We start from the raw sequence: 23839 nt of genomic DNA, 5'->3' as shown, positions 1-23839 counted from the left end.
CTTATCCCCTATCCTTAGGATAGGGGATACGTTTTTCACCACTGGACTACCCCTTTAAGGGGTTAAAGGGAACGAATCAGCAGGTTTTAGCATATATAATGTTTGACAACGCATAGAGATATACATGTCCCCCTGGGCTGGCCTGCAAGTGGTCCCCTCGCCGGGGACTTCTACTTAACAGCTCCCATTGCTCTGGCCATGGTTCTGCCCAGTCAGCTGGATTGACTGCTTGTGTCATCGCTCTGCTCTTTTAAGCAGACTGATCAGAGCTGTGACATGAGCAGTCATTCAAGACGAGGAGACAGGACAACTGCTTAAGGTCTTCACCATTCCTCGGGGCATGCTGGGAGTTGTAACTGTGCAACAGCTGGAGGCTCCCTGATTGGAAAACACTGGTATTGGAAGAATGAGTGCAACCACAAGGCTCTCACTGCTTACACAGTAGAAAATAGATTTTGGAAGACAAGTGGTTAATCCAGTATAAGTATATTTATTATTATATTACACATTATAGAAGCAGCAGTATACAGTGACATTAACCTCCTCTTCCCACCAGCAGGTGGCATCACTTGGCTCTATGGTGTTGTCATTAGACTGAAAATCCTCGGAGGATGAGTCCCATCTTGTCTGGAGCCACAAATGTCAACAAAATTACAGGAGAAAGACTATAAAGTCGAAGGTACATTACTGGCCCCATAGGACATCTCTGCCCGGGTTCCTACATGAGGACATGGGTTTGCATGGCATTAATCACAAAAGCGATGTGGCAGGAGGCAGGCACTGGTGGCACCCCAGCTACTGTGGAATATGGAGGAGTCCCAGAATGCATTGCAGCTGGAGGGCGCGTTGGTCGCCTACAATACAAATGTCTATTACATTAGACAAATCTTCTGGAGCTCTTCACCGTCCCCATCAATCCTAGATGACTTTCTTCCCCAGTTTGGCCATTCTAATCCTTAAAGCTGTGAGAACAAAAGAAGAGAATCAGGAAACGGCCCAAAATTATCTCCACCATGAGGAAAAACAGTAGAGCGGGATCGCCAACCCAAAAAACATTCTCCAGGGAAAGGGACAGATAGTCACCTCCTGTATAGTTACTATAGGACCTTGTATTGTTATCGCAGAACACAGCGAGACCGCAGGATCTGCCGCACAACAACCGACAAACATGGAGCCCAGAAGATCAAATGTGACCCCTGGTCTGTTCTCAGTCACCACAATTCTTAAGGTTTTTAGATTCACCACAAATTAATGGAAATTTAGTTTGTGCTCATCTCTGTGAATTTGTAGAAATGAGGGTGGATTGGGAACAATTCTGCTACTTGTAGTTCGGTCTACAGACTAATGGTTGGCAACCGCGCTAAACTGCCCGAAGAAAACAGAAAGAACCTCAGCGACAGAAGAAAGCAGAAGATTACAGACAATTAAAAATCAGCAGAAAAGCAAATCCATGTGAAAGCGAAAGGTAGAACAGTGAAATTAGAAATGTACAAATTATTAAAATTAGAAATCTATAAATTGTAGAAATTTGAAATTAGAAATCTATAAATTGTAGAAATTTGAAATTAGAAATCTATAAATTGTAGAAATGTGTCCCCAATTACATTTTTCTGTGATTGAGACAATGGGCCTCATGCACTAGGAGTTCTATTTTGTTAGTTTTTTCCCCTCTTTTCCGTCACGTGTCTCCACATGTCACATTTTTAACCTTTCTGTTGAAAGTGAAAAATCACAGACTGAAAAAATGACAAAAACCTTGAAAAAAAAATTCATAAATGACTTGGAGTGGGAAAAACTGAAAATTGTGCATACATTTAAGAAAATAAGCAGAAAATGACTGAACTTTGGCGCACAACTTTAGAGACAGGGGAAATGCATTTTACTCTATTTTTACCCAACTTTAGAGGAAACCCCTCAGTACATGAGGCCCAATGACGTCTCTTTCATTATTGACCCTTTATATTCAGTTCATTCTGAAAATTTCCAAACATTTGCCAAAATCCATCATTGCACTGATGAAGCGGAGAAGTTGAGATGCGGGGGTCTCCCTCCTCAGAACCCCTTCGTATAGAATGAGCTGAAATAATGCCATCAGAAGACCCGGGTCCTGAAGGGGGACATCTCAATAACTGCTAGGGGCCAGGGGCTCTGTCCTAAGGTGGCGTCCACCTCCACAACCACTTAGGGCTTGTTCACATGGCTGGCTGTCCCAGTTATTAAATCCGTTTAAGTCTTTTGTAAATGGATGATATTGATGTCAATAGGATTGTTTTACAATTTTGTTTTCATTCTTTTGCATTTGTTGGTTTCTATTCCATGTGTTTTTTTTTTTACAGGTAAAGAGATGGTGCGTGCAGTATTTTTTTCCCCCCCCCCATCAAAAAACAGGAAGAGAAATGGATATCATAAATTTAACCTTGAAGTCAATGTGAAACGGATGAGTCTTTAATGTCATCCATGTTTGATCCATTTTTAATCTTGAGCATGCACAGAAGAGGTGCGAGCGACCAGAAAGCAGCCAGACAGAAAAAAAACGCTAAACAATAGATGCAAAAAGATTAATAAAAATATATACAAAAGGCTGCAAAAAGATCCAGAAATATACAAAAGGCTGCCACTTGTCCTATATTTAATTTTTTTTTTAATTGTCTGCTATTTTAGCAGACTATGTTGTCCTGTCGCATTTTTTTTTTTAGTATAAACCATTTAGCAGCAATTACTGGATGGAAGAGAACAGCCATGTGACCCTAACCTAAGGGCTCGTTCACATTGCCGTCAGACGCTATTCGAAGTTCTGTCGGCAATCCGGACAGAACGACAGGAGTTTAGCGGAGAAAAAAAATTGTTCAAGCAATATTTTTTTCTCTGCTAACTTCCTGTAAAGTTACCGGATCACCGACCGACCCCATACAAGTGAATGGGGGCCGGCAGGACTCTGCAGTAAACGGTAATGTGAACCGAGCCTAGGTTGTCCAACAAATCTAAAATAAAACTAATGACCCTTTGTAAGGAGCCTTGATTCCAATTTCCTATTAGAAAGTCATCTCCTGTGCAGTCCTATGCATCTCCATGGTAACAGACAACAATCCCAGTGTAGTCTGATCGGTGATCTGTCTCTTACTATTTGCCAACATGTAGAGGACAGATGGGAAAAAGTAGTTTTGCAGGATCAGACTACACAGGGTTTTTGTTGTCTGTTACCGTGGAGACGCATAGCTCTGCACAGGAGCTGTAGAAAATTTTCCTTTTTTTTTCCCCACTATGGCAGTGAAGATGGATAACGCCGGGGACCCAGGAGCTGTGGTTGCTATAATGCAGAATGAGCGATTTTGGGAAAATACTAAGAATGGGCATCGATTCATCTTGACAATGATCGTAGTCATGCAGATTTACTTGAAGAATCAAGACCTCAAACATGGCGGGTTGTGGGTTCAGTGCATGTTTGTTCTTACAATATAGGATTGTGATTAGTGATTAATATGGTGCCTCCTGCTGCTGCTGACATGAAAACCTCTATGATGAGGATCTGGTCAGCAGACACATATACCGCCATGCAGTCCTCCTCATGAGATTCTCCACACTTACCTATGGACGCCTCATACATGTGCACGGCAATGCAATAAACTGCAAGCCTAAAGACTTCAGACAATACCATGCATCCATTCATGTATGATCGGGGACCTGGAGTCAAATCTTTGTAGGGAATTTAGGTGACATCATGGACCAAACATTACATCACAGAACAACATGTGCGCCTCCGGACAGGCTTCTCACCTGTTAGGGAAGGGTCCTCAGTCCCATCATCCTGGCTCGGCCTGGATACCAGGAGGTAGTTATGGGGCCCTAGGGTTGCATCCTGTTCTGGTAAGGATATTGAGTTCTTGTATGGCTGGGGACTGTGCAGCGCCATATTGTGTTCTGAGGTTCTCTGTATGGGATTGGTTGGAGGAGACATGTGGAGGGATTGGATTTCTGGAGCTATGATCAGTTCTTTTGAGGCTTTTTCTTCCTTATTCTGCTCCTCATCATCCTCTATAACAACCAGCTCTGCACGGATCAGCCCCTCATAGTCGGTCAGCAGCCGGTGGTCATGCTCATCCGCGTGCTTGTAGCCCATGAAGATCATAGTGACCGGCTCACTCTCTTCTACATAACAGGGCGCAGCATGAATAATGTTGTAGTGGATGTCGTCTGTAGCGAGGGGGTATTTGGTGATGTCATCTGTATTGAGGGGGTATTTGGTGAGATTATTAGTAGCGAGTGGGTATTTGGTGAGGTCATCTGATGTTGTGTCATGTTGAGCTCCTTGCCTGTTCTGTGGGATGACTCTTGGCGCAGGTCTTGGATCTTCTGGAGCAGAGAGTTTGGTTACGTCTTCTGTAACTTTATGACCGTTTTGCTGGCTCATGATATTTGGGGAGCTGTGGCCATTTAGCCGGGGGGACACTTGGCCTTTGTGCGTGGCAGCGTTGTGGAAGGGATTAGAGAACACCGGCTCATGATACGCGGTGGGGGACTGTGTACTCTGCTCCGTGGCTTTCCTCAGGAGATCCTCCACTTCTATGGGGGCCAGACTGTCTACCCCGTTCTTTGCCATCTTGTCTCCAGAACTTACAGCATACACAGACTTTCTGCCGTCATCATAGACCTTCACTCCTGCGTCTGTGATCTCATTGGACGGCACCGGGATGGATGATATCACAGTGTTCTTTCCAGTCTTCATGTCTTTCTCAACCTTGATTTCCATGGCAAATAGCGCTAAATGAACACAATCACCATTACTACATGAACAAAGCCCCCGTAACCTGATGAGTCCCCCAATACTGACTCCCCTCCAGAAAGCTTCAGCCCACACAGTCCTCTATCGTCCTTATTGTGCACCATGCTATATACTAGATCCCAGAGTCTACTCCCCACCTCCACGTGACCGACAAGGAGAGAAGAGGTTGGTGCCCTTACATATAAAAGAGTGTCAGCCCTATGAGCCCCTCCCCCTCTTCCTGATACACCCCCCCCCCCCCCCCCCTTGGCTGTATCCTGAATGAATGGAGAAGGGGGTAAGCCGCTGCCAGACCCCCCCCCCCCCCCCTCCTCTAGATCCCTCTTTTAGTGGTTAATCGCACAGAGAGAAAAAAATAGATCAAGATGTTGAAATCAAAGATGTCTGCCTCTTGTGACCCCAGACCTCATCTGTCAGGATAGTCGGCCCCCCTTTACACACAGGATCGTCAATGTACATGTCCCCTACAGCCCAAGTAGATCCCACCAGGGTAGGAAACTTTGGATCCCCCCCCCCCCGGAGGTTCATGCCCCATCAGTCAGGAGGCATTGGTCGCTGTGTCCTCCTACCTTTCCTTGCCTCCTCCCCGCTCTCAGCCTGGGCGCTCTCCATTCTTCTGATGAATGACGGTTTATAAGATGGCGGTAAGTCCGGGATGTTGGCGTAAATGTCCTTCACTGGTTCTAGACCAAACAAAGACACAACAAAAATGGTCATTTCTACCATGTGTCTAAATTATCTACAGGCTCATCTCATAGACCAATAGTGGAACCTTTATCTGCTGTGCCCCCCCCCCCCCCCCCTACAAAACCTGGAACTGGGCCCCACCTGTCATGTGACCCACAATGGGCCCCTCTCAGGCACCAGGGGCCAAGAGTGAAGAAAACAGTGCCATAAATATCAGCAAACCTGTCTCTGGAGGAACTAATGAAATGTATTGAGGTTAAAGGACAACTGTAGTGGTCAAAAATCCCTGCCCAAATGTTCCCCAAACAAAAGTTATACAATTCAGTCAATTAGTTCTATTTACCTATATGCAGCCGTTTCTGAGATATTAGAGTTGCCAGCATAGCCCAGTAGTCCTGCGTCCGTCCCCTATTCATTACATTGCAGCCGCCATCTTGGGGACGGAGATCTCTTCCTCCCAGCAGTGTTTGTGCTCCTCCCCCCTAGCCTCTGTCAGCTCCTCCCTCTTATGCATATGCATGAGCGGGTGCTTTGTGAGGCAGCCATAGGCTCATCCTCAGAAACGCCCCTATCTGTAAGATTCAAGCAGGGGGAGAATGAGGACGTCCACAGCTCCTCCCCCCTCCGTCCACAGCTCCTCCCCCCTCCCCTGCTCTGTCTACATAGGACCTCACTTATCACTGGGAGGATTCAAGTTATCATGGGGGAAAACACAGAGCAAACCACAGAGCAGGGAGGGGAGGACGTGTGTGTGAAGGAGACATATTATACTGCACGGGCTGGTGGTGTATACAGGGAATAAATATCATACTGGAGATGATTCTGTGTGAGGGGGGGACTACTGAATGACACATGCTGGGAGTTGTAGTCCCTGTTATGTGTGTATGCCAGTGTTTCCCAACCAGGGAATGCTGGGAGTAGTAGTTTTGCAACATCTGGAGGCACCCTGGTTGGGAAACACTGGTGTATGAACTACAACACCCAGGAGACTACAGAGATACAATAGAGGTGTTGGTGAACTACAACTCCCAGCCAGGAGACTACAGAGATACAATAGAGGTGTTGGTGAACTACAACTCCCAGGAGACTACAGAGATACAATATAGGTGTTGGTGAACTACAACCCCCAGGAGACTACAGAGATACAATACAGGTGTTGGTGAACTACAACTCCCAGGAGACTACAGAGATACAATACAGGTGTTGGTGAACTACAACTCCCAGGAGACTCCTGATACAATAGAGGTGTTGGTGAACTACAACTCCCAGGAGACTACAGAGATACAATATAGGTGTTGGTGAACTACAACTCCCAGGAGACTCCTGATACAATAGAGGTGTTGGTGAACTACAACTCCCAGGAGACTACAGAGATACAATAGAGGTGTTGGTGAACTACAACTCCCAGGAGACTCCTGATACAATAGAGGTGTTGGTGAACTACAACTCCCAGGAGACTACAGAGATACAATAGAGGTGTTGGTGAACTACAACTCCCAGGAGTCTCCTGATACAATAGAGGTGTTGGTGAACTACAACTCCCAGGAGACTACAGAGATACAATAGAGGTGTTGGTGAACTACAACTCCCAGGAGACTACAGAGATACAATAGAGGTGTTGGTGAACTACAACTCCCAGGAGACTACAGAGATACAATAGAGGTGTTGGTGAACTACAACTCCCAGGAGACTACAGAGATACAATAGAGGTGTTGGTGAACTACAACTCCCAGGAGACTACAGAGATACAATAGAGGTGTTGGTGAACTACAACTCCCAGGAGTCTCCTGATACAGTAGAGGTGTTGGTGAACTACAACTCCTTTATACACTCAAACAGCAGAAAGCTGTCACGGCATGCTTGGATGTATAGTCTTACAACAGCTGGAGTCACCTCTGCAACTCCAAGCATGCACATACAGCAGAAAGCTGACAGGGCATGCTGGGATTTGTAGTTTTGCAACAGCTGGAGGCACCACTGGAATTCCCAGCATGCCCGAACAGCATATAAAATAACTGGGCATGCTTGGAGTTGTAGTTGTGAAAAAGATGGAGGGACCAATATCAGGACAGTTTTATAGACAAACAATTATGTTTTTTTACCATTTTTCCTTCCACTCTCCAGAGTCCACACTACAGTGAGCGCGGAGGCAGCTGCTTCATCACTGGACAGGAGCAGAAGGGGAGGGGGAGATGAGCAGAAGGGGAGGGTGTATGCATAGGGAAGGGAGAGGTGGCCGTTACAATATAATAATTTGCTCGGGGGATAGAACAGGGGGAGGGCAGCAGCTTACAGGAAGTAAGCACAAGGCATGATGGGAGATGTAGTTTTATTTTCACTTCTCCTCCGTAATTCGTGTGCTGATAGCGGGAGAACGGCTGGGCCAATTTTGATGGGGGAGACATCGTTGGAAAGGTCTTTCAAAGACCTATTAAATGAGGTAAAAAAAAAAAGTTTTTTTGCCCAGCACTGCAGATGTCCTTTAATCTATCCATGGACTGTGTCATGTGCTGAGGAGTCATGATGGTCCACAGAGGGATGTGGTTGGAGTTGCTCCATAATCTGCTTTACATTTATAGCAGGTCCTTAGAGGGTGGAGAGTATATATAGGTGGGAGTGTTGGCTGCATTAGGTCTTGTCTAGGATTGTGGGAACTGTCTATACCAAGAGCCAAGGTTTACAACAATGGTGGGATCGGGGCCTGACTAAAGCCTTTCCTGGCCCACATCATCTCCACCATTGTTCTGTTGTTTTCTGTATTGTGCTTCAGCTTTTATATGGAGGCAGAGGAAGGAAAAATAATGCTTAAAGGGGAACCAGAGTGTGAAGAGGTGGGTGTCCTCCATGTGCTGCTCTATCTACACCAACCAGTGCTTCAGGGGCCACATAATGTTCTCAGGTCTAGGTTTCCAGCTACAGATACAATCGGGCTCTATGGGCACCAGGTGGACAGAATGGGACCTAGAAGGGACAAAATCTTCTCAGGACGCAGCTCTAGGACCCTGACGCCTGAGGGGCCCAATGTCCCCTCTGCCACATAAGAGGAAATCAATGTAAACAGAAGAAGTCTGGCCCGGAATCTCATGCATATAATCTTTGTATCCATTGGTATAGAAGGGTCATACGATTACACGGCCTAGAGGGGTCATACGATTACACGGCCTAGAGGGGTCATACGATTACATGGCCTAGAGGGGTCATACAATTACACGATATAGAGGGGTCTGTACGATTACACGATATAGAGGGGTCATACGATTACACGATATAGAGGGGTCTGTACGATTACACAATATAGAGGGGTCATACGATTACACGATATAGAGGGGTCTGTACGATTACACGATATAGAGGGATCATACAATTACATAAATGTGAAAATAATTAGACATACAGATTGTATATACATTTGTGTAAATATTACACACTTTATATACATGTTATTACGCACATTATTATTATTATATACACGTTATTACACACATTATTATTATTATATACACGTTATTACGCACATTATTATATACAAACCTTCTCGTACTTCGGCTTTCGCGGCCTGAAAGGACAAAGAGAAGAATATTTAATGTTTCCCTACAGCACAATAAGGCAGTATTCACAACACATCACAGCACATACATTTTATATATATATATATATATATATATATATATACACATCCCCGATATCTCCCTCCATTATATATATATATATATATATATATATATATATATATATATATATTATATTGGCAAGGGAAGGGTGTATTTCCCTAGCTAACCCTGGAGAAACCTCCATCTGTGGCTTAATTAATGAGATAGCAGAAAGGGGAAGGGTGTTTAAAAGTAAAGGAAACAGAATAGTTGGGGCTCTCCCTGGGAAACAGCATGTTGCTGTAGGGGGAGACACTGGGAGCCCTGTTGAGGAAGCACACAGCTGGAATCTGTGAGTGGCCCCAAGTGACAATGTGAACTGTGATTAAAACAGGTTGCAGGGGCACATGTTTTATGCTGGCTGAGGGTAGCTCACTAGTTAGTAGTCAGGGCCTGCTTACATGTGTAGTCAGTGACCAGACGGTCTAGGACTTTGGTTTTACCTGCAACCTGTGTAAATAAAGCTGGAGAGGTGCCAGACTTGTATGCAGAACGGCTGTCTGGAGAGTTATTGCGAGGAAACGTGTCCCGTGGCAAGTGACCAGGACGATCCCAGAGCTAATCCCCGAGATGGAATGTCACATTTGGTGGAGGATGCAGGCAAATCGTTGCTATGAGCAACCAGTGGTCGAGTTGCAGTGAAGTTGTTGCCAAGAGAAAATTACTGTGCATGGTGCAAGGGTGTACTCTCTCTCAGAGAGGAGACAGTGGGACGAGCCCAGCTGTGGAGTACAAGAGCAGGACTGAGCCTGTGGTGAAGTTGTCGCTAGGGGCAACAGATCGCATCAAGCGAGTGGGCGCTCTTTCTCAAGTAAGGAGACAGGTGGACAGGCCACCTGCAGAGTGCAAATGAAGTTTTGAGACTGTGTATAAAGGCGTTGCTAGGGGCAATGGAAAATTTTGTTGGCAAGCGGCTGACATTTCGGCAGAGGACTGTGCTGTGTTTGCAAGGTTTGAAGTGTTGCAAGATGGATGTCCTGATAAGTGCTTTGTTGCAGACGGCTGCAGCGCAAGAGGAAGCAAGCTTTGCAGAGTTTGAAAGGATGGCTACGCATGAGGCATGGCCCAAGACACACTGGGGAAACTTGGTGTTTGGATTCATTGGAGGAGATGCCCAAAAAGTTCATTGTGAACTGGATCCAAAGATCTTACAGGACTATGAGAAAGTCAAGACAGAGATCCTGACTAAAGTGGGAGTAAGCCGCGCTGCAAGACTACAGTGTGCACTGCGGCCTAACAGGGAGGCTGGGTTTAAGGTTGCAGAGCTACTTAAAGAGCAAGTGGAGCGATGTTCTGCAGCAGAGAAGCTGGTGAGAGGTGTCCAGCACCAGCCCTTAACTGATTGGACGGCAAGAGATTCTGGTAAGACTGTTCCAGGGGTTATGGGGGCCATGTTTAGTGACTATGAGACTGTACATAAGAATGATGGGACTGTGCATAAGAATGATGGGACTGTACATAAGAATGATGGGACTGTGCATAAAATGCTGAGTCTGAGGGTGGTGTTTCCCTAGTTGACTGTGTGAACAGTGTTCAAGGTGGTACCAACCTATGTCCAGTTGCAAAATCATGTGAGGGTGGAGAACCCCTCATGGAGACTGATGGGACTGTTCACACTGTGCAGATCGGATTGGAAAAATCTGGTGAACAGAAAATGTTAAATGCAGGACTGGGAGAAAATGTAACAAAACACTTTGCCTGAGTTAGGTCCTAGTGCTATGAACTGTCCTGTAAATTTTGAACATGTGCAATCTGATAATGTTTTTGTTGAAAAACTTATGTTGATGTGTTCAGATGTAAAGAGAACTGATCCCACCTGACAAGACAAAAGAAAAGCTGTGTGATCTGGAAACAGAAGGTAAAAAGATGACGGTTTTGTTAGAACCTAGATGTGTAATAAGTCTGGTAAAGTCCAGCAGGAGAAAGCCGGACCCCGCTATAGTGTCTATACAGGCCGGACCCTGCTATAGTGTCTATACAGGCCGGACCCCGCTATAGTGTCTATACAAGCCGGACCCCGCTATAATGTCTATACAGGCCGGACCCTGCTATAATGTCTATACAGGCCGGACCCCGCTATAGTGTCTATACAAGCCGGACCCCGCTATAATGTCTATACAGGCCGGACCCCGCTATAGTGTCTATACAGGCCGGACCCCGCTATAGTGTCTATACAGGCCGGACCCCGCTATAGTGTCTATACAGGCCGGACCCCGCTATAGTGTCTATACAAGCCGGACCCCGCTATAGTGTCTATACAAGCCGGACCCCACTATAGTGTCTATACAAGCCGGACCCCTCTATAGTGTCTATACAAGCTGGACCCCGCTATAATGTCTATACAAGCCGAACCCCTCTATAGTGTCTATACAGGCCGGACCCCACTATAGTGTCTATACAAGCCGGACCCCTCTATAGTGTCTATACAAGCCGGACCCCTCTATAGTGTCTATACAGGCCGGACCCCGCTATAGTGTCTATACAAGCCGGACTTCTGGGGGAGCTGAAGAACAGACCCTGAGTCAAGTCCAAGAGGATCCAGTGACTCAAGTGACAAGTGCGCCTCTGACTGAAACAGAATCTTCAGTAAAACCAGAAATTGATCATGTACAGGAACATGGGTTCCATCCTCCAGCTGAAGATGAGCCTAAGGTGGGGCTAGAGTTGCGCTGTCACCTGGAAGAAGTGAATGAGACAGAGAGAGGAAACTATGCTGAACTTTGTGAATAAAGATGAGCCAAAAGGAGGGCTGAAATTGCGCTGTCATCTGGAAGAGGTGACCGGAAAAGAAGCTACAGAGATGTCTGTGGATAATGCAGAAGTACTGAAGAGAGTACATGTGGAGCTGGGTGCTGCGCTTACTGTCACTGACAGAGTCCTGAGTGAAGGAGATGTGACGTCTGGACCAGAGATGGATCGTGACCAGGAAGGTCGAACCACTGGACCAGATATTGTTGCAGACCCAGGAGTCCTAGACCTTTCTGCTGGGCAGCGGAGAGACTGTGTTGAAGTGAAAGAGAAGTCTGCCAGTGAGCAGAGAGACAGTCCAGAGAGACTGTCCAGGAACTACCCTGAAGCCCAAGTGGCCAAGACCCTTAAAAAGGGCGAGACTACTCCTAAAGGTTGAGAAGAGTCTGAACGAGTTGGCTTGAAGGAAGAGACAGGCCAAGGACAGGTGACAGTGGACAAGAGAATGTCTCAAGGTCCATCAGCGAGAGTAAGGAGACCGCTGTAAGTAAGAGATCTCGGAAAAAACAAGCTGAAAAAAAGGGAGCAGATCCATAACCATGAAGAAACCTTACAGATGGTTTCTGCTAAATTGCCGCAAAAGGAAGAAGTAGTTCATCACCTACATGTGTAGTCAGTGACCAGACGGTCTAGGACTTTGGTTTTACCTGCAACCTGTGTAAATAAAGCTGGAGAGGTGCCAGACTTGTATGCAGAACGGCTGTCTGGAGAGTTATTGCGAGGAAACGTGTCCCGTGGCAAGGGACCAGGACGATCCCAGAGCTAATCCCCGAGATGGAATGTCACATTTGGTGGAGGATGCAGGCAAATCGTTGCTATGAGCAACCAGTGGTCGAGTTGCAGTGAAGTTGTTGCCAAGAGAAAATTACTGTGCATGGTGCAAGGGTGTACTCTCTCTCAGAGAGAAGACAGTGGGACGGGCCCAGCTGTGGAGTACAAGAGCAGGACTGAGCCTGTGGTGAAGTTGTCGCTAGGGGCAACAGATCGCATCAAGCGAGTGGGCGCTCTTTCTCAAGTAAGGAGACAGGTGGACAGGCCACCTGCAGAGTGCAAATGAAGTTTTGAGACTGTGTATAAAGGCGTTGCTAGGGGCAATGGAAAATTTTGTTGGCAAGCGGCTGACATTTCGGCAGAGGACTGTGCTGTGTTTGCAAGGTTTGAAGTGTTGCAAGATGGATGTCCTGATAAGTGCTTTGTTGCAGACGGCTGCAGCGCAAGAGGAAGCAAGCTTTGCAGAGTTTGAAAGGATGGCTACGCATGAGGCGTGGCCCAAGACACACTGGGGAAACTTGGTGTTTGGATTCATTGGAGGAGATGCCCAAAAAGTTCATTGTGAACTGGATCCAAAGATCTTACAGGACTATGAGAAAGTCAAGACAGAGATCCTGACTAAAGTGGGAGTAAGCCGCGCTGCAAGACTACAGTGTGCACTGCGGCCTAACAGGGAGGCTGGGTTTAAGGTTGCAGAGCTACTTAAAGAGCAAGTGGAGCGATGTTCTGCAGCAGAGAAGCTGGTGAGAGGTGTCCAGCACCAGCCCTTAACTGACTGGACGGCAAGAGATTCTGGTAAGACTGTTCCAGGGGTTATGGGGGCCATGTTTAGTGACTATGAGACTGTACATAAGAATGATGGGACTGTGCATAAGAATGATGGGACTGTACATAAGAATGATGGGACTGTGCATAAAATGCTGAGTCTGAGGGTGGTGTTTCCCTAGTTGACTGTGTGAACAGTGTTCAAGGTGGTACCAACCTATGTCCAGTTGCAAAATCATGTGAGGGTGGAGAACCCCTCATGGAGACTGATGGGACTGTTCACACTGTGCAGATCGGATTGGAAAAATCTGGTGAACAGAAAATGTTAAATGCAGGACTGGGAGAAAATGTAACAAAACACTTTGCCTGAGTTAGGTCCTAGTGCTATGAACTGTCCTGTAAATTTTGAACACGTGCAATCTGATAATGTTTTTGTTGAAAAACTTATGTTGATGTGTTCAGATGTAAAGAGAACTGATCCCACCTGACAAGACAAAAGAAAAGCTGTGTGATCTGGAAACAGAAGGTAAAAAGATGACGGTTTTGTTAGAACCTAGATGTGTAATAAGTCTGGTAAAGTCCAGCAGGAGAAAGCCGGACCCCGCTATAGTGTCTATACAGGCCGGACCCTGCTATAGTGTCTATACAGGCCGGACCCCGCTATAGTGTCTATACAAGCCGGACCCCGCTATAGTGTCTATACAAGCCGGACCCCGCTATAATGTCTATACAGGCCGGACCCTGCTATAATGTCTATACAGGCCGGACCCCGCTATAGTGTCTATACAAGCCGGACCCCGCTATAATGTCTATACAGGCCGGACCCCGCTATAGTGTCTATACAGGCCGGACCCCGCTATAGTGTCTATACAGGCCGGACCCCGCTATAGTGTCTATACAGGCCGGACCCCGCTATAGTGTCTATACAGGCCGGACCCCGCTATAGTGTCTATACAAGCCGGACCCCACTATAGTGTCTATACAAGCCGGACCCCTCTATAGTGTCTATACAAGCTGGACCCCGCTATAATGTCTATACAAGCCGAACCCCTCTATAGTGTCTATACAGGCCGGACCCCACTATAGTGTCTATACAAGCCGGACCCCTCTATAGTGTCTATACAAGCCGGACCCCTCTATAGTGTCTATACAGGCCGGACCCCGCTATAGTGTCTATACAAGCCGGACCCCTCTATAGTGTCTATACAGGCCGGACCCTGCTATAGTGTCTATACAGGCCGGACCCCGCTATAATGTCTATACAAGCCGGACCCCGCTATAGTGTCTATACACGCCGGACCCTGCTATAGTGTCTATACAGGCTGGTATTTGGGGCTATAAAATGGTTAATGTCTGTATTTCTACTTCCTATGGTACTGTGAGTCACAAGGTTGCAATAGAGCCCTCCTTGGAGTATGACTGGGGATGGATTTAAAAATTTTTCAGCAATTATGGAAAGACTCTCAGGTGACTAGAGCAGGTACATCTGATAGGCTCACAACACTAGACTTGCATCACACACTAGTGGAGAGTTACTCAGCAGAGGCTGAGGACGGGGGGTGTCAGCAGTCACTAGATGTAGGTCAGATAGGGGTCTGCCAGACTTCTGGGGGAGCTGAAGAACAGACCCTGAGTCAAGTCCAAGAGGATCCAGTGACTCAAGTGACAAGTGCGCCTCTGACTGAAACAGAATCTTCAGTAAAACCAGAAATTGATCATGTACAGGAACATGGGTTCCATCCTCCAGCTGAAGATGAGCCTAAGGTGGGGCTAGAGTTGCGCTGTCACCTGGAAGAAGTGAATGAGACAGAGAGAGGAAACTATGCTGAACTTTGTGAATAAAGATGAGCCAAAAGGAGGGCTGAAATTGCGCTGTCATCTGGAAGAGGTGACCGGAAAAGAAGCTACAGAGATGTCTGTGGATAATGCAGAAGTACTGAAGAGAGTACATGTGGAGCTGGGTGCTGCGCTTACTGTCACTGACAGAGTCCTGAGTGAAGGAGATGTGACGTCTGGACCAGAGATGGATCGTGACCAGGAAGGTCGAACCACTGGACCAGATATTGTTGCAGACCCAGGAGTCCTAGACCTTTCTGCTGGGCAGCGGAGAGACTGTGTTGAAGTGAAAGAGAAGTCTGCCAGTGAGCAGAGAGACAGTCCAGAGAGACTGTCCAGGAACTACCCTGAAGCCCAAGTGGCCAAGACCCTTAAAAAGGGCGAGACTACTCCTAAAGGTTGAGAAGAGTCTGAACGAGTTGGCTTGAAGGAAGAGACAGGCCAAGGACAGGTGACAGTGGACAAGAGAATGTCTCAAGGTCCATCAGCGAGAGTAAGGAGACCGCTGTAAGTAAGAGATCTCGGAAAAAACAAGCTGAAAAAAAGGGAGCAGATCCATAACCATGAAGAAACCTTACAGATGGTTTCTGCTAAATTGCCGCAAAAGGAAGAAGTAGTTCATCACCTGACAGAGGAGAAAGAAAAAACACTTGTAGACTTGTATAAAGAGCAGGAGGCAAAGCTACAGCTGCAGAAAGATATTGAGCGCCACAAAAGTGAATGGGCGATCTGCAGGATGAACTGTCAGGGTCTTGTGACCAGCAAGGAGAGAAAATTGGAGATTCTGGCCAAGCAGATCTCATTCAAGGATGAAGAAGTGAATGTCCTGTGTGGGGCATATCGGGCTCTACAAAGTGATCACAAGGCTAGGTTGGTAGTCAGGGAAGAGCTGGAGAAGGAGAAAGTGGTAATGGCTCATAAGGTGCAGAGCCTAGAGGCGCAGAATGAAACGCACATTAAGTCTCGCGCAGCTACCTTGGATTCACTGGGTACTCAGCTCTCTGAACAAGAGGCTCAGCTAAAAGTCTATGAGCAGAAAGTGTCCAAGATGGCGCCGCTGAATAAAGACAATGAGCAGATGAGAGAACAACTGCTGTCCCTGGAGGATACTGTCAAAAACTTGACAGAATTGCTGGAAAGTGAGAAGGTGAACTCTGCTAAGCTCAAGAGTGAGCAGCAGAAATGTTTAAAGCTGGAAGGGAACATGAAGGTCCTAAAAGAAAGCAGAGACCAAGCTATAGTAGAACTGGCTAATGAGAGGTTAAAAGTGTCTCAGATGGAAACTGAGGCCAAAGCCACAGCCGTCTGTGTAAAAGAAGAAAAACTGCTTGTGGGGCAAAAGCTACTGGAGACAGGGATGCTTTCTCTAAAAAAGGCGGAGTCTGAACAATGGACGCAAGAAACAGTAGAGTCTGAAGACCATGAGAAGAAACCATATGAAGGGTCCTCTGAAGCTGAGACTGAGGTGAAACCATATGGGAAGTCCTCTGAAGCTGAGACTGAGGTGAAACCATATGGGAAGTCCTCTGAAGCGGAGACTGAGGTGAAACCATATGGGAAGTCCTCTGAAGCTGAGACTGAGGTGAAACCATATGGGAAGTCCTCTGAAGCTGAGACTGAGGTGAAACCATATGGGAAGTCCTCTGAAGCGGAGACTGAGGTGAAACCATATGGGAAGTCCTCTGAAGCGGAGACTGAGGTGAAACCATATGAGAAGTCCTCTGAAGCGGAGACTGAGGTGAAACCATATGGGAAGTCCTCTGAAGCTGAGACTGAGGTGAAACCATATGGGAAGTCCTCTGAAGCGGAGACTGAGGTGAAACCATATGGGAAGTCCTCTGAAGCTGAGACTGAGGTGAAACCATATGGGAAGTCCTCTGAAGCTGAGACTGAGGTGAAACCATATGGGAAGTCCTCTGAAGCTGAGACTGAGGTGAAACCATATGGGAAGTCCTCTGAAGCTGAGACTGAGGTGAAACCATATGGGAAGTCCTCTGAAGCTGAGACTGAGGTGAAACCATATGGGAAGTCCTCTGAAGCTGAGACTGAGGTGAAACCATATGGGAAGTCCTCTGAAGCTGAGACTGAGGTGAAACCATATGGGAAGTCCTCTGAAGCTGAGACTGAGGTGAAACCATATGTGAAGCTGCAGAGATATTGACATTGGATGGTGAAAATGCTGAGGCAGAGAAGTTCTCTGAGGCAGAAGTTAAACCAGAGATAACTGCAGAAGCTGCAAGTAAAGTCAGTGACACATCTGAAGGGGCAGGTGAAAAAAGGCCTAAAGGAGCTGGGACACTATCATTCGTGGGTGGGAAGGGCTGCAGTACGCAAACTATTCTGGCAAGGGGGGAGAGATTAACTTGACACACATGTTAATAGTACGGGCTGGTCATAATCCGGGCATAGAGAGCAGCTTATTGGCAGGTTTAAGGGGCAGTACGTAAGATATTAAGACAAGGTAAATGTAACATATAAATTTTAAAATGGAGGTATGTATCAGATGTAGGACAGACCAGAAATGAGCTGTCACTGTGCGCTATATAAAATAAATAAATAAGGGAGAAATTATTTCCCCTTAACCAGCCTAGCGGTATTCCCGAGCGTGACTCGGGGTTCATTTTCGCTGCTAGAAGCGGTAACCCCGAGTCACGCTTGGGGTAGAATTGCAGAGTTGCTGTGCGGGCTGCACAGTATATCGCAAAAGCAATCGAATCGCGATTTTTGCTTTTTGCGATGTAGTGATGCAGCCCCCGGGAAAATATGCGATTATCTGCTCGGGTCGGCTCCCGTGGCAGGTGCCGGCCAGAGCAGGTAAAGACATAAACTAAAAGTCAGTGTTTCTCAACCAGGGGGCCTCCAGATGTTGCACAACTACAACTCTCAGCATGCCTGGACAGCCTTTGGCTGGGAGCAGTAGTTTCACAACATCTGGAGGCCCCCTGGTAGAAAAACCCTGAACTAAGTGTAAAAGTAAAAAGGAAGAAAATAAAACCTTTTGCTCACCTAATCCCGGTCCCTGCAGATGTCGTTCCCCTCCGTGCGCTCCGGTCCCTGCTCTCTTCACTATTCATCTTACAGGACCTTTCACTTTTCAGCCAATCACAGGCCGCAGTGGTGTAAAGCCTGTGATTGGCTGAAGGGGAAAGGGCTTGTTCTGCAGCAAATACACTAGGTTTGAAATCTGCCCGGCAACCCAGTGTATACTGCTGCAGGACAAGGTGACAAGGGGGGGGGGGATGTGACAAGGGGGGAATGTGACAAGGGGGGGGGGAATGTGACAAGGGGGGGATGTGACAAAGGGGGGAATGTGACAGGGGGGGGGGAATGTGACAGGGGGGGAATGCGACAAGGGGGGGAGTGGAATGTAACATGGAGGGGGGGGAGAATGTAACAAGGGGGGGAATGTGACACAGGGGGGAATGTAACAAGGGGGGGGGGGGAATGTGACAAGGGGGGGATGAATGTGACGGGGGGAGAGTGTAACAAGGGGGGAGAATGTGACACAGGGGAGAATGTAACAAGGGGGGGGGGGAATGTGACAAGGGGGGAATGTAACAAGGGGGGGGGGAATGTGACAAGGGGGGGATGTGACAGGGGGGGAGTGGAATGTAACATGGAGGGGGGGGAGAATGTAACAAGGGGGGGAATGTGACGGGGGGGGAATGTGACAAGGGGGGAGAATGTGACAGGGGGGGGGAGAATGTGACAAGGGAGGGGGAATGTGACGGGGGGAATGTTACAAGGGGGGGATGTGACGGGGGGGGAATGTTACAAGGGGGGGATGTGACGGGGGGGAGTGGAATGTAACATGGAGGGGGGGGGAGAATGTAACAAGGGGGGGAATGTGACAGGGGGGGATGAATGTGACGGGGGGGAATGTGACAGGGGGGGGGGGAGAATGTGACAAGGGAGGGGGAATGTGACGGGGGGAGATGTGGAATTTCAATGCAAAAAATTGTACCGCTTTTGGTACAAACTTCCAGACGGAATCATACCGCTAGGGAGGTTAAGGACCAAGCCCATTTTGGCCTTAAGGACCGGAGCGTTTTTTGCACATCTGACCACTGTCACTTTAAACATTAATAACTCTGATGCTTTTACTTATCATTCTGATTCTGAGATAGTTTTTTCGTGACATATTCTACTTTAACATAGAAGTAAATTTTTGTGGTAACTTGCATCCTTTCTTGGTGAAAAATCCCCAAATTTGATGAAAAATGTGAAAATTTTGCATTTTTCTAACTTTGAAGCTCTCTGCTTGTAAGAAAAATGGATATTATGAATACATTTTTTTTTATTCACATTTCCAATATGTCTACTTTATGTTTGCATCATAACATTTTCAAAATTTTTAAACTCGATATTTTTCAGGGACCAGTTCAGGTTTGAAGTGGATTTGAAGGGTCTTCATATTAGAAATACCCCACAAATGACCCCATTATAAAAACTGCACCCCCCAAAGTATTCAAAATGACATTCAGTAAGTGTTTTAACCCTTTAGGTGTTTCACAGGAATAGCAGCAAAGTGAAGGAGAAAATTCAAAATCTTCATTTTTTACACTCGCATGTTCTTGTAAACCCAATTTTTGCAAGTGGTAAAAGGAGAAAATTTTTACTTGTATTTGTAACCCAATTTCTCTCAAGTAAAGTGTTCGGCGGGCACAGTAGAGGGTTCAGAAGCGAAGGAGCGACAGGGGGATTTTGGAGAGAACATTTTTCTGAAATGGTTTTTGAGGGGCATGTCACCTTAAGGAAGCCCCTAGGGTGTCAAAACAGCAAAAAAAAAAAAAAAAAAAAAACACATGGCATACCATTTTGGAAACTAGACCCCTCGGAGAATGTAACATGGGATAAAGTGAACCTTAATACCCCACAGGTGTTTCATGACTTTTGCAAATGTAAAAAAATAAAATAAAAAAAATTTCCCTAAAATGCTTGTTTTCCCAAAAAATGTACATTTTTAAAAAGGGTAATAGCAGAAAATACCCCCCAAAATTTGACGCCCAATTTCTCCCGATTCAGAAAACACCCCATATGGGGGTGAAAAGTGCTCTGCTGGCGCACTACAGGTCTCGGAAGAGAAGGAGTCACATTTGGCTTTTTGAAAGCAAATTTTGCTCTGGGGGCATGCCGCATTTAGGAAGCCCCTATGGTGCCAGAACAGCATAAAAACCCCACATGGCATACTATTTTGGAAACTAGACCTCGCGGGGAACGTAACAAGGGGTTAAGTGAACCTTTATACCCCACAGGTGTTTCACGACTTTTGCATATGTAAAAAAAAAAATTTTTTTTTTACCTAAAATGCTTGTTTTGCCAAAAAATTTACATTTTTAAAAAGGGTTAAAGCAGAAAATAGCCCCCAAAATTTGTAACACAATTTCTCCCGAGTACGGCGATACCCCATATGTGACCCTAAACTGTTGCCTTGAAATACGACAGGGCTCCAAAGTGAGAGCGCCATGCGCATTTGAGGCCTAAATAAGGGATTTGCATAGGGGTGGACATAGGGGTATTCTACGCCAGTGATTCCCAAACAGGGGGCCTCCAGCTGTTGTAAAACTCCCAGCATGCCTGGACAGTCAGTGACTGTCTGGTAATACTGGGAGTAGTTGTTTTGCAACAGCTGGAGGCTCCATTTTGGAAACAGTGGCGTACCAGAAGTTTTTCATTTTTATTGGGGAGGGGAGGGGGGCTGTGTAGGGGTATGTGTATATGTAGTGTTTTTTATTTTATTTTGTGGTAGTGAAGTGTAGTGTAGTGTTTTTAGGGTACAGTCGCACGGGCGGGGGTTCACAGTAGTTTCTCGCTGGCAGTTTGAGCTGCAGCAGAAAATTTGCTGCAGCTCAAACTTGCAGCCGGATACTTACTGTAAACCTCCGCCCATGTGAGTGTACCCTGTACATTCACATGGGGGAGGGGGGGGGGGACATCCAGCTATTGCAACACTACAACTCCCAGCATGCGCTGACAGACTGTACATGCTGAGAGTTTTAGTTTTGCAACAGCTGTAGGCACACTGGTTATGTATCACTGAGTTTGTGACCTAACTCAGTGTTTCACAACCAGTGTGCCATCAGCTGTTGTAAAACTACAACTCTCAGCAGTCACCGACAGCCAACGGGCATGCTGGGAGTTGTAGTTATGCAACCAGCAGATGCACCACTACAACTCCCAGCATGCACTTTAGCTGTTTGTGCAAGCTGGGAGTTGTAGTTATACAACAACTGAAGGTACACTTTTAATAGAAAAAATATGCCTCCAGCTGTTGCAAAACTATAAGTCCCAGCATGCCCATAAGGCAATGCTGGGAGTCATGGTGGTCTGCCTCCTGCTGTTGCATAACTACAGCTCCCAGCATGCCCTTTTTGCATGCTGGGAGCTGTTGCTAAGCAACAGCAGGAGGCTGTCACTCAGCTCCAAGCCGCCGCTTCAGGTCAGTCCCTCGCTGCCGCCGCTGCTCCTGGGCTCCTGGGGATCGGGGTCCCCAGCTGCCGGGGTCAACTTCCCGCACCCGCTCACGTCCTCCGGAAGAGGGGTGGAGCGGGTTGCGGGAGTGACACCCGCAGCAGGTGCCCTGATTGGTCAGCCGATAAACCGGGCGACGAATCAGGGCGATCGTGAGGTGGCACCAGTGCCACCTCACCCCTGCTGGCTATGGCTGTCAGAGACGGCCCCGATCAGCCAGTAATTCTGGGTCACTGGAGACCCGATTGACCCGGAATCGCCGCAGATCGCTGGGCTGAATTGTCCAGCGATCTGCGGCCATTGCCGACATGGGGGGGACATAATGACCCCCCCTGGGCGATATGCCGCGATGCCTGCTGAACGATTTCAGCAGGCATCCGGCTCCGGTCCCCAACCAGCTAGCGGTGGGGACCGGATTTCCCACGGGCATATGGATACGCCCTGTGTCCTTAAGGACTCGGAATGCAGGGCGTATCCATACGCCCTGTGTCCTGAAGAGGTTAAATTGATATTAACAGTTGCAGCATCTGATAATGTGTACCACTTATTAAAATATAGATATTAGTGGATTAATGCAGTCCAGGGTAAGCTCAATCAGTGACTCTGATGTAAATGCATATAGACAGAGTAATAAAAAAAAAAATTATAAATGATATATATACACACACATTCAGGAATATGCACACAATTTGATTAAAAAAAACTTATGGCGAAGTAACTAAAATTACATAATATAATGTAAGACATCTACAACAAAGTTCATCTAATGAAAAACTATATTAAAAATTATTATTGTCATAGTATTGATAAAATTAGCATCAGATTTAATAGTATTTGTAATCCTCTAGATGAATTAAAGCTTAAAAATTGCGTGTAAAATACTCTGGTTGGGATGGAGCTTAAGGATGCGTATATATCTGTATATGTATATATTAATTTTAAAAAGGGGAAAATCATGTGCATATGATCACAGTCATACAAGAATGGTCTCTGGAATTTCGTTAAGTTCCAAGGGCTGCAACGAGCCACATTTGAAGATCCAATAAACTTCTAGTTTCTTTAATATTTTGAAGCGATTGGATTTGGTTGCAGGGACCGTTTCGATAGGGGTTACCGTGAAGGGCTTTTTTATCCCCTGATGGGCATGGAAACAGTGCTTAGAGAGACTATGGAGTAGAAAACCCGTTTTAATGTTGAAGCTGTGGTTTATTAATCCTACTTCTTAGTTTCTGTGTTGTTTGCCTTATATACAACAACAACATTGTATTAGATAAATCACAAAATCTGTTTCACACGTAAGATGACTTTTTATATCAAAAACTTTGCCTGTGGTTGCTGACTGGAAGGTTTGACATCCATGTGTGATTTCATTGCAGCACAAACACTTTTTTCCTGCATCTAAAACTCCCCATCTTGCTGGTCACTTCTTTATGTTTCATCTGTTGTTGTTTCAATTGACTAGGAGCGATTCTTTAACGACGGAGCTCTCCTGTAGGTGACCGCTGGGTTCTTGGGAATTATTCCCTTGAACTTATCACTTTCTAGGAGGTGCCAGTTGTTCTTTAGTATTTTTCGGATGGCATAAGAGGATGAACTGAAGGTGGTGATGAAGTTGCATTGAAACTGTTCCTTTTTGTCCCTCTTTGCTTCTCTCTGTTCCACAGATGGCTCCAGGCAATCCTTCTGAGATAGATTTTTAGTTCTTTTAAACGTGTCTGACAATAATAGACTGATATTTCTTTGCTAGGAACCGTTTTATGAGAATCCCTGCCTGTTCTCTGAAATCCTTGTCTCCTGTACAATTCTTGCGTACTCTTTTATATTGTGAGTAAGGAATATTCTCTAGCCATTTCTTGTAATGGCCACTTGAAAAATCTATATAACTGTTGGTGTCCAACTTCTTGAAGAAGGTGGACGTCATAAAATTATGTTCATCGTGTGTTATGATCAAGTCGAGGTATTCTATAGAATCTTTACTCGTAAGCATAGTGAAAGACAGGCCCCAATCATTGTTATTCAGACTTCTCAGAAGTTCTTCTGTGGATTCCTCTGGTCCCTTCCATATATAAAAAGAGGTCGTCGATATATCGAAGATAACTTCTAACATATTCCATCATCAGGGCATTCCCCC

At 46.2% G+C, this 23839-nt stretch overlaps 1 protein-coding gene across 1 annotated transcript in view; it reads right to left on the bottom strand.

Annotated features, from left to right (window-relative positions):
- Positions 1-453: 453 nt before the first annotated feature.
- Positions 454-23839, bottom strand: part of PALMD (palmdelphin) — a gene marked incomplete at its 5' end in the record, with an annotated part of 33643 nt that continues 10257 nt past the window's right edge. The window contains 4 exon segments of the mRNA XM_056553070.1: positions 454-962; positions 3775-4758; positions 5350-5463; positions 8999-9023. Coding sequence (XP_056409045.1) covers positions 919-962; positions 3775-4758; positions 5350-5463; positions 8999-9023 — 1167 coding nt within the window.

The sequence above is a fragment of the Hyla sarda genome, unplaced genomic scaffold, assembly GCF_029499605.1.
Source record: "Hyla sarda isolate aHylSar1 unplaced genomic scaffold, aHylSar1.hap1 scaffold_2336, whole genome shotgun sequence".
NCBI lineage: Eukaryota > Metazoa > Chordata > Amphibia > Anura > Hylidae > Hyla > Hyla sarda.
The sequence above is the reverse complement of the archived record's forward strand: the minus strand, read 5'-3'. Positions and strand labels throughout refer to the sequence as shown.